The 12,025-nt window shown below is 41.9% G+C and overlaps 1 protein-coding gene across 1 annotated transcript; it reads left to right on the top strand.

Moving 5' to 3' along the window:
• The first annotated feature begins 9,770 nt into the window (after window positions 1-9,770).
• Window positions 9,771-11,414, top strand: LOC131937135 (microfibril-associated glycoprotein 4-like). The gene is made up of 4 exons (XM_059294326.1): window positions 9,771-9,816; window positions 10,158-10,340; window positions 10,442-10,576; window positions 10,750-11,414. Exons 1-4 carry the CDS (start codon window positions 9,771-9,773, stop codon window positions 11,412-11,414), a joined length of 1,029 nt encoding a protein of 342 aa, XP_059150309.1.
• The last annotated feature ends 611 nt before the right edge of the window (window positions 11,415-12,025 follow it).

The raw sequence follows: 12,025 nt of genomic DNA, 5'->3' as shown, positions 1-12,025 counted from the left end.
TTGTTTTGTAAAAAGATTATCTTTATTCTATAGACACCACCCCCACGACGCTCTTGTATATTCTTTTTCCCTTTGGTTTTAAACCACCGTGAAAGCCGAGTCCTCTTTCATCTACAATCAAACTTATCAAAGATAAGCAAACGTTCAAACCACTTCCACGAATTATTTCCCTTTTTTAAATAGTCAAATAGGGGTGCTAATAAGCTCCTTTTAATAGATTTGCACTAAACAAATAAAAAGTAATTACTTCTCTTAATTTGTTTGTTTTATAAAGTACTTACAAAAGAATGAGAATTGTAGGTATAAAAAGATAGTGCATTTAAAATTAATAATATAAATAAAAAAAAAACATAAAAATAAACATAACACAAGATACCATTACTTATACAAAGCTTTCATGTTTTATATTCTTTTGACAAATTTGGGGTAGAGAGGTTCTATAGCAGAGATAAAATAAACTATATTTTTAAAACAGACTAATGGGCTTACGCCAGGGGTCGGCAACCTTTTGAAGCGGAAGAGCCAAAAGGTACAATTTTCAAAATTTCCATGGTTTTAAAGAGCCACTAACATGTTTTTTATTTCAAATATTTTATTTTTTGATTAAGATTATTAGTATTTGTGCAAGGAGCTGGAGAGCCGCATCTTGATATCAAAAGAGCCGCATGCGGCTCGCGAGCCGCAGGTTGCCGACCCCTGGCTTACGCACATGACATGTTGTTGTAATTTGTTTTAATTGAAAAAAAAACATTTTTTTCAAAACCCGAACAAGACAGCATTGAGAATCCTATGTTCGTATTTTGTGTTTATATATATATATGTATATATGTATGTATATATATATATATATATATATATATATATATATATATATATATATATATATATATATATATATATATATATATATATGGGGGGCCTAAAACAAATTTTGCGGGGTGGCCCTTTTTTTCTAGTTCCGCCACTGGCTAGACTGTATGTTTCCCACACTACACTATACTGTGTGTTTCACACACTACGCTAGACTGTGTGTTTCCCACACTACGCTAGACTGTGTTTCCTACACTACGCTAGTGTTTCCCACACTACGCTAGACTGTGTGTTTCCTACACTACGCTAGTGTTTCCCACACTACGCTAGACTGTGTGTTTCCTACACTACGCTAGTGTTTCCCACACTACGCTAGACTGTGTGTTTCCTACACTACGCTAGTGTTTCCCACACTACGCTAGACTGTGTGTTTCCTACACTACGCTAGTGTTTCCCACACTACGCTAGACTGTGTGTTTCCTACACTACGCTAGTGTTTCCCACACTACGCTAGACTGTGTGTTTCCTACACTACGCTAGTGTTTCCCACACTACGCTAGACTGTGTGTTTCCTACACTACGCTAGTGTTTCCCACACTACGCTAGACTGTGTGTTTCCCACACTACGCTAGACTGTGTGTTTCCTACACTACGCTAGTGTTTCCCACACTACGCTAGACTGTGTGTTTCCTACACTACGCTAGTGTTTCCCAAACTACGCTAGACTGTGTGTTTCCTACATTACGCTAGTGTTTCCCACACTACGCTAGACTGTGTGTTTCCTACACTACGCTAGTGTTTCCCACACTACGCTAGACTGTGTGTTTCCCACACTACGCTAGACTGTGTTTCCTACACTACGCTAGTGTTTCCCACACTACGCTAGACTGTGTGTTTCCTACACTACGCTAGTGTTTCCCACACTACGCTAGACTGTGTGTTTCCCACACTACGCTAGTGTTTCCCACACTACGCTAGACTGTGTGTTTCCTACACTACGCTAGTGTTTCCCACACTACGCTAGACTGTGTGTTTCCCACACTACGCTAGACTGTGTTTCCTACACTACGCTAGTGTTTCCCACACTACGCTAGACTGTGTGTTTCCTACACTACGCTAGTGTTTCCCACACTACGCTAGACTGTGTGTTTCCCACACTACGCTAGTGTTTCCCACACTACGCTAGACTGTGTGTTTCCCACACTACGCTAGTGTTTCCCACACTACGCTAGACTGTGTGTTTCCTACACTACGCTAGTGTTTCCCACACTACGCTAGACTGTGTGTTTCCTACACTACGCTAGTGTTTCCCACACTACGCTAGACTGTGTGTTTCCTACACTACGCTAGTGTTTCCCACACTACGCTAGACTGTGTGTTTCCCACACTACGCTAGACTGTGTGTTTCCTACACTACGCTAGTGTTTCCCACACTACGCTAGACTGTGTGTTTCCTACACTACGCTAGTGTTTCCCAAACTACGCTAGACTGTGTGTTTCCTACATTACGCTAGTGTTTCCCACACTACGCTAGACTGTGTGTTTCCTACACTACGCTAGTGTTTCCCACACTACGCTAGACTGTGTGTTTCCCACACTACGCTAGACTGTGTTTCCTACACTACGCTAGTGTTTCCCACACTACGCTAGACTGTGTGTTTCCTACACTACGCTAGTGTTTCCCACACTACGCTAGACTGTGTGTTTCCCACACTACGCTAGTGTTTCCCACACTACGCTAGACTGTGTCTTTCCTACACTACGCTAGTGTTTCCCACACTACGCTAGACTGTGTGTTTCCTACATTACGCTAGTGTTTCCCACACTACGCTAGACTGTGTGTTTCCTACACTACGCTAGTGTTTCCCACACTACGCTAGACTGTGTGTTTCCTACACTACGCTAGTGTTTCCCACACTACGCTAGACTGTGTGTTTCCTACACTACGCTAGTGTTTCCCACACTACGCTAGACTGTGTGTTTCCTACATTACGCTAGTGTTTCCCACACTACGCTAGACTGTGTGTTTCCCACACTAGACTGTGTGTTTCCTACACTAGACTGTGTTTCCCACACTAGACTGTGTGCTTCCCACACTAGACTGTGTGTTCCCCACACTACGCTAGACTGTATGTTTCCAACACTAGACTGTGTGTTTCCTACACTAGACTGTGTTTCCTACACTAGACTGTGTGTTTCCCACACTAGACTGTGTGTTTCCCACACTAGACTGTATGTTTCCCACACTACACTAAACTGTGTGTTTCCCACACTACGCTAGACTGTGTGTTTCCCACACTAGACTGTATGTTTCCCACACTACACTAAACTGTGTGTTTCCCACACTACGCTAGACTGTGTGTTTCCCACACTAGACTGTATGTTTCCCACTACACTAAACTGTGTGTTTCCCACACTACGCTAGACTGTGTGTTTCCCACACTAGACTGTATGTTTCCCACACTACACTAAAATGTGTGTTTCCCACACTACGCTAGACTGTGTGTTTCCCACACTAGACTGTATGTTTCCCACACTACACTAAACTGTGTGTTTCCCACACTACGCTAGACTGTGTGTTTCCCACTATAGACTGTGTGTTTCCCACACTACGCTAGACTGTGTGTTTCCCACTACGCTAGACTGTGTGTTTCCCACTACGCTAGACTAGACTGTGTGTTTCCCACACTACACTAGACTGTATGTTTCCCACACTACGCTAGACTGTGTGTTTCCCACACTAGACTGTGTGTTTCCCACACTAGACTGTGTGTTTCCCACACTAGACTGTGTGTTTCCCACACTAGACTGTGTGTTTCCCACACTAGACTAGACTGTATGTTTCCCACACTAGACTGTGTGTTTTCCACACTAGACTGTGTGTTTCCCACACAACACTAGACTGTATGTTTCCCACACTACGCTAGACTGTGTGTTTCCCACACTAGACTGTGTGTTTCCCACACTAGACTGTGTGTTTCCCACACTAGACTAGACTGTATGTTTCCCACACTAGACTGTGTGTTTCCCACACTAGACTAGACTGTATGTTTCCCACACTAGACTGTGTGTTTCCCACACTAGACTAGACTGTATGTTTCCCACACTAGACTGTGTGTTTTCCACACTACGCTAGACTGTGTGTTTCCCACACTAGACTGTGTGTTTCCCACACTAGACTGTGTGTATCCCACACTAGACTAGACTGTGTGTTTCCCACACTACGCTAGACTGTGTGTTTCCTACATTACGCTAGTGTTTCCCACACTACGCTAGACTGTGTGTTTCCTACACTACGCTAGTGTTTCCCACACTACGCTAGACTGTGTGTTTCCTACACTACGCTAGTGTTTCCCACACTACGCTAGACTGTGTGTTTCCTAAACTACGCTAGTGTTTCCCACACTAGACTGTGTGTTCCCCACACTACGCTAGACTGTATGTTTCCCACACTAGACTGTGTGTTTCCTACACTAGACTGTGTTTCCTACACTAGACTGTGTGTTTCCCACACTAGACTGTGTTTCCTACACTAGACTGTATGTTTCCCACACTACACTAAACTGTGTGTTTCCCACACTACGCTAGACTGTGTGTTTCGCACACTAGACTGTATGTTTCCCACACTACACTAAACTGTGTGTTTCCCACACTACGCTAGACTGTGTTTTTCCCACTATAGACTGTGTGTTTCCCACACTACGCTAGACTGTGTGTTTCCCACTACGCTAGACTAGACTGTGTGTTTCCCACACTACGCTAGACTGTGTGTTTCCCACACTAGACTGTTTGTTTCCCACACTAGACTGTGTGTTTCCCACACTAGACTGTGTTTCCTACACTAGAGTGTGTTTCCCACACTAGACTTTGTGTTTCCCACACTAGACTGTGTTTCCTACACTAGACTGTGTGTTTCCCACACTACGCTAGACTGTGTGTTTCCCACTACGCTAGACTAGACTGTGTGTTTCCCACACTAGACTGTGTGTTTCCCACACTAGACTGTGTTTCCTACACTAGACTGTGTGTTTCCCACACTAGACTTTGTGTTTCCCACACTAGACTGTGTTTCCTACACTAGACTGTATGTTTCCCACCCTACACTAAACTGTGTGTTTCCCACACTACGCTAGACTGTGTGTTTCGCACACTAGACTGTATGTTTCCCACACTACACTAAACTGTGTATTTCCCACACTACGCTAGACTGTGTTTTTCCCACTATAGACTGTGTGTTTCCCACACTACGCTAGACTGTGTGTTTCCCACTACGCTAGACTAGACTGTGTGTTTCCCACACTACGCTAGACTGTGTGTTTCCCACACTAGACTGTGTGTTTCCCACACTAGACTGTGTGTTTCCCACACTAGACTGTGTTTCCTACACTAGACTGTGTGTTTCCCACACTAGACTTTGTGTTTCCCACACTAGACTGTGTTTCCTACACTAGACTGTGTGTTTCCCACACTACGCTAGACTGTGTGTTTCCCACTACGCTAGACTAGACTGTGTGTTTCCCACACTACGCTAGACTGTGTGTTTCCCACACTAGACTGTTTTTTTCCCACACTAGACTGTGTGTTTCCCACACTAGACTGTGTGTTTCCCACACTAGACTGTATGTTTCCCACACTACACTAAAATGTGTGTTTCCCACACTACGCTAGACTGTGTGTTTCCCACACTAGACTGTTTTTTTCCCACACTAGACTGTGTGTTTCCCACACTAGACTGTATGTTTCCCACACTACACTAAAATGTGTGTTTCCCACACTACGCTAGACTGTGTGTTTCCCACACTAGACTGTATGTTTCCCACACTACACTAAACTGTATGTTTCCCACACTACACTAAACTGTGTGTTTCCCACGCTACGCTAGACTGTGTGTTTCCCACTACGCTAGACTGTGTGTTTCCCACACTAGACTGTATGTTTCCCACACTACACTAAACTGTGTGTTTCCCACGCTACGCTAGACTGTGTGTTTCCCACTACGCTAGACTGTGTGTTTCCCACTACGCTAGACTAGACTGTGTGTTTCCCACACTACACTAGACTGTATGTTTCCCACACTACACTAGACTGTGTGTTTCCCACACTAGACTGTGTGTTTCCCACACTAGACTGTGTGTTTCCCACACTAGACTAGACTGTATGTTTCCCACACTAGACTGTGTGTTTCCCACACTACACTGTGTGTTTCCCACACTAGACTGTGTGTTTCCCACACTAGACTGTGTGTTTCCTACACTAGACTGTGTGTTTCCCACACTACGCTAGACTGTGTGTTTCACACACTACGCTAGACTGTGTGTTTCCCACACTACGCTAGACTGTGTGTTTCCCACACTAGACTGTGTGTTTCCCACACTACGTTAGACTGTATGTTTCCCACACTAAACTGTGTGTTTCCCACACTAAACTGTGTGGTTCCCACACTACGTTAGAATGTATGTTTCCCACACTAGCCTGTGTGTTTCCCACACTACACTGTGTGTTTCCTACACTAGACTGTGTGTTTCCCACACTACGCTAGACTGTGTGTTTCACACACTACGCTAGACTGTGTGTTTCCCACACTACGCTAGACTGTATGTTTCCCACACTAGACTGTGTGTTTCCTACACTAGACTGTGTTTCCTACACTAGACTGTGTGTTTCCCACACTAGACTGTGTTTCCTACACTAGACTGTATGTTTCCCACACTACACTAAACTGTGTGTTTCACACACTACGCTAGACTGTGTTTTTCCCACTATAGACTGTGTGTTTCCCACACTACACTAGACTGTATGTTTCCCACACTACACTAAACTGTGTGTTTCCCACACTACGCTAGACTGTGTTTTTCCCACTATAGACTGTGTGTTTCCCACACTACGCTAGACTGTGTGTTTCCCACTACGCTAGACTAGACTGTGTGTTTCCCACACTACGCTAGACTGTGTGTTTCCCACTCTAGACTGTGTGTTTCCCACACTAGACTGTGTGTTTCCCACACTAGACTGTGTTTCCTACACTAGACTGTGTGTTTCCCACACTAGACTTTGTGTTTCCCACACTAGACTGTGTTTCCTACACTAGACTGTGTGTTTCCCACACTACGCTAGACTGTGTGTTTCCCACTACGCTAGACTAGACTGTGTGTTTCCCACACTACGCTAGACTGTGTGTTTCCCACACTAGACTGTTTTTTTCCCACACTAGACTGTGTGTTTCCCACACTAGACTGTGTGTTTCCCACACTAGACTGTATGTTTCCCACACTACACTAAAATGTGTGTTTCCCACACTACGCTAGACTGTGTGTTTCCCACACTAGACTGTATGTTTCCCACACTACACTAAACTGTGTGTTTCCCACACTACGCTAGACTGTGTGTTTCCCACACTAGACTGTATGTTTCCCACACTACGCTAGACTGTGTGTTTCCCACACTAGACTGTATGTTTCCCACACTACACTAAACTGTGTGTTTCCCACGCTACGCTAGACTGTGTGTTTCCCACTACGCTAGACTGTGTGTTTCCCACACTAGACTGTATGTTTCCCACACTACACTAAACTGTGTGTTTCCCACGCTACGCTAGACTGTGTGTTTCCCACTACGCTAGACTGTGTGTTTCCCACTACGCTAGACTAGACTGTGTGTTTCCCACACTACACTAGACTGTATGTTTCCCACACTACACTAGACTGTGTGTTTCCCACACTAGACTGTGTGTTTCCCACACTAGACTGTGTGTTTCCCACACTAGACTAGACTGTATGTTTCCCACACTAGACTGTGTGCTTCCCACACTACACTGTGTGTTTCCCACACTAGACTGTGTGTTTCCCACACTAGACTGTGTGTTTCCCACACTAGTCTAGACTGTGTGTTTCCCACACTACACTGTGTGTTTCCTACACTAGACTGTGTGTTTCCCACACTACGCTAGACTGTGTGTTTCACACACTACGCTAGACTGTGTGTTTCCCACACTATGCTAGACTGTGTGTTTCCCACACTAGACTGTGTGTTTCCCACACTACGTTAGACTGTATGTTTCCCACACTAAACTGTGTGTTTCCCACACTAAACTGTGTGGTTCCCACACTACGTTAGAATGTATGTTTCCCACACTAGCCTGTGTGTTTCCCACGCTAGACTGTGTTTCCCACACTACGCTAGACTGTATGTTTCCTACACTAGACTGTGTGTTTCCCACACTAGCCTGTGTGTTTCCCACGCTAGACTGTGTGTTTCCCACGCTAGACTGTGTTTCCCACACTACGCTAGACTCTATGTTTCCTACACTAGACTGTGTGTTTCCCACACTAGACTGTGTGGTTCCCACACTAGACTGTGTGGTTCCCACACTAGACTGTGTGTTTCCCACACTACGCTAGACTGTATGTTTCCCACACTACGTTAGACTGTGTGTTTCCCACACTAGACTGTGTGTTTCCCACACTAGACTGTGTGTTTCCCACACTAGACTGTGTGTTTCCCACACTACGCTAGATTGTGTGTTTCCCACACTACACTAGACTGTGTTTCTCACAATCCCTAACAAGAATGTTTTCATTAAATTATTGCTCGCTTACAAACAGACGTCCTTACAATCTAGATCTTCGCGAACTGTTGGTATTCTTCCAGGCCTATCTTACGGGGGGGGGGGCAGAGATTGTATACCGAGGTCCTGGTATCATACAAATATTGGCAGATATTGTATATGAGCTACTGGTATCATACACATATTGGCAGAGATTATAAATGAGCTCCAGACATACCGACCTACCATGCAGCATGTTCTCTGGTCTACCATTAAAATGGCAAGATGTAGCATGTTCTCTGGTCTAACATTAAAATGGCAAGATGTAGCATGTTCTGTGGTCTACCATTTGGATTGCAAGATGTAGCATGTTCTGTGGTCTACCATTCGAATGGCATGATGTAGCATGTTCTCGCTTATTGTTATTGTTTATCAGTCGACACAGCACTTTAAATAAATAAATCATCAACGTTGCTGATTCTCTTACTGCTTTTAGAATTGCTCTGCTTAATTTCAAACCCATGAAAGCAATAACAATCGGCTTGTTTTATTTTGTCTTAACCACAGTCGTATGTATGCATTATTTCTCTCAGCTTTGTTTTGTATTCAGACATGGTCCCTGTAGCAAGAATGCAACATTCCAGAATTTTCTCAGACACCTTTTGTTTTGACCACAAACACGCGCAATTTTGCAAAGGAAAACAATGGTCGAGCAGCAGAGCGCTCGCAAATCAGCGATGTGGTTCCTGTTCAGTGCCGGTGTTTGGCTTGTTGTACACGAGACGATAGACGAAATAAATTATTCTTTAGATAATGGGTACAGAGGTAGGTGTAGACCAAACTCGACCATCAACTGAGTGACTGTATTAGACAGATCTAAGGCTGAAAGTTTCACGTCACAGAGGACTAGTTCATGCAAGATGCACAACTTTGGTGTCAATACCATGACGTGAAGACAGACAAGACAATAGATTGATTTTATTTTGTCTTAGACAATGTCAAGAAAACAGTATTGTCCAAACTTACCTCAGTTTCAACAAAAAGGTTTTGATTCTGAAATAGACATGTCAATAAAGTAGAGAAGGCAGCATTTCTCTCTTTTATAGCCCACAAGCTAGACCTGTAACATCGAAGTGAAACTTAGGGGAGAGAAAACTTGTGACCAGTGAAGCCGTACTGAAATGACAAGTTTGAAAGGGAGACAACTGAGTGGTAAATATGTGAAGGTTAAACTAACCGTGCTACATCTACATATTAGGAGATTTTCTTTTGTTGTATATATTGTTGTTTATCTATAAACAGTTCTCATGTTGTACAGCTATTTTTAGAAATCAAGTACTAGATCTGGAAAAATTGATGTCACTGTGCTATTATGAAATGTCTCGCTGTTATGTTTGATCTGAAGAAAAATCAAAAGATGAAAATACACGGGTTTATTGTTATACTGGCATTATTTCCTCAAGGTAATTTTCTTTTTGCTTCACTTGCAATATCCGATTTACACCTTTAGGAAGTTAATTTCATTATGGTTTCATATTAATTGAAATTAGGTATCATAATTTCCATTATTGTAGAAAAAAAATTCTACTTCAAATTATAATATTTTCTAAAGTAACAGAATTGTTTTCTCTTTAAAAACTTGACGGGCTACAGTATATGTATATATATATATATATATATATATATATATATATATATATATATATATATATATATATATATATATATATATATATATATATATATACATTGTATTGATTTATTTATTAGAAGTACTTGACTACTAATTTACTATTACTCATAGCCTTTAGATGTGAAGTAAAAAACCTGGAGTTCACTTTACGAAACAAAAGTGACCTGATCATGTTAGCTATGGATGAGCAGCACAGCGCAGAAGGAGATTTAGATTGTGCCATGAAATGTGCAATGAGCCAAAGTGATTGTGACAGTTTTATTTATGACGACAACAGTAAAGACTGCAAGTTGGGTAGGTTTTTAAACCGCCACAAGCTATAGATTCTAGTATGGTACATGGCGATACTCACACACATAAGCTGATAGTTAAACACATTTGCCTTCATATTTCAGGTTTTTGTACTCTACCAAAGGACGTGGTCACCACATCAATACCTCCACCACCAACCAACTCTAAACTTTTCACAAGTACATTTTACTTGGATGGGAATGGGATAATGGGATCTTGTCACACGGCTGCTTGCATTGGTTAGTAACACGTCAAACTTAAGTTATCAGTTAATGTTAAAACTATTGCTGCACAAGTAGTTTATTGTCATTTTATATTTCAAAAGCTTAATTTTTTTTTTATATTTTGTTCATTGATGCCAACATGGATAGATATAGTTCTGGTAATGTTAATTAATGTAATTATGTTTCAGCACAAGGAAAAATTCTAAAAACACAGACCAGAGTTCTGTACAACCCAGCTGTTTATAAATCTTGTGCCGACGTGAAGAACTCCACCAACTCCAGACAACTTTTACAACTGTCGTCTGGTCTTGTCGTCATGTGTGACACAGTGACAGATGGAGGGGGCTGGACAATTTTCCAACGTCGCGTCTCCGGCGTCGTGGACTTTTACCGCAACTGGGAGGAATACAAACACGGGTTCGAAGACTTCGACGCGGGAGAATTTTACCTCGGCAACGAAAACATTTACTGTCTGACAGCAAACAGGTCTTATGAGCTCAGGATTGACATGACATATCAAGGTAAAAGTTACTACGCTTCATATTCAAGTTTTACACTGTACCCAGAAAGTGAATTTTATAAATTGTCTGTAAGCGGATTCTCAGGAAATGTCGTTGACTCGCTAGCGTACACCAGCAACCAGAAGTATACCACGTATGACAAAGACAACGACATGGCTACCTATAACTGTGCTGTATTTGCCCATGGTGCTTGGTGGTACAACTCCTGTCTGCGTGCAAATCTCAATGGTGTCTATGGCAGTAACGTGTATGGTAAAGCTATCGTCTGGTTTGGTATCACTGGTATCAACAGCAGTTTGGACACCACAGAAATGAAAATTAGGATTACTTAATTGCGTGTATATATATATATATATATATATATATATATATATATATATATATATATATATATATGGATATAAATTAATGTATATTAATAATTATATTACAACATGTAGGAATGCTATAATAAGAACACAAGTGAAGCTATTATTTAGATGATGATAGTGTAATGCAACCATTTTTTGCTCTGAAACTGACCTTTCTTTCAATCTTTAGTTTTGTCATTGTGATCATGTTTGTGCTATTTTGTAAAGCTGAAACGGTAGATCTAAAATATCGCCTCTGGTCAACTAAGTGCAAAGGGCCCCTGGGGCACCAAGATGATGACCTAAATTCACCAACAAGGAACTTAACTCCTGCTGGATCTCCTACCTTGAGGAACCGCATTTAGTAAGGAGAAAAGGGGAGGTAATATTAGCTAGAAAGATCACTTCATCTAGACTGGAGAGTTAATAGTTCACATAGGAAAACGTGCCGTTTTTAATACGTAAAATAAATAGCCATATTTAAAGAGCACAATCTATTTCCCGTATAAAGTAACGGCGACGAAATGAAACTGTAATTTCAAAATTCAAAACACGGATTTCGTTTAATTGTAAAGCTTTAAGATATAAATGTA

This window comes from Physella acuta, unplaced genomic scaffold (genome assembly GCF_028476545.2).
Source record: "Physella acuta isolate Inbredline_101_S28 unplaced genomic scaffold, ASM2847654v3 ptg000200l, whole genome shotgun sequence".
Taxonomy (NCBI): Eukaryota; Metazoa; Mollusca; class Gastropoda; family Physidae; genus Physella; species Physella acuta.
Note: the sequence above shows the minus strand (reverse complement) of the source record. Positions and strands in the feature narration are given on the sequence as shown.

Coding starts and splice junctions, on each gene's coding strand:
- LOC131937135 (XM_059294326.1), top strand. CDS start 9,771: ATGAAAATACACGGGTTTATTGTTATACTGGCATTATTTCCTCAAG. Junction 10,341..10,441: donor CAGTAAAGACTGCAAGTTGG/GTAGGTTTTTAA, acceptor TTCATATTTCAG/GTTTTTGTACTCTACCAAAG. Junction 10,577..10,749: donor TCACACGGCTGCTTGCATTG/GTTAGTAACACG, acceptor ATTATGTTTCAG/CACAAGGAAAAATTCTAAAA.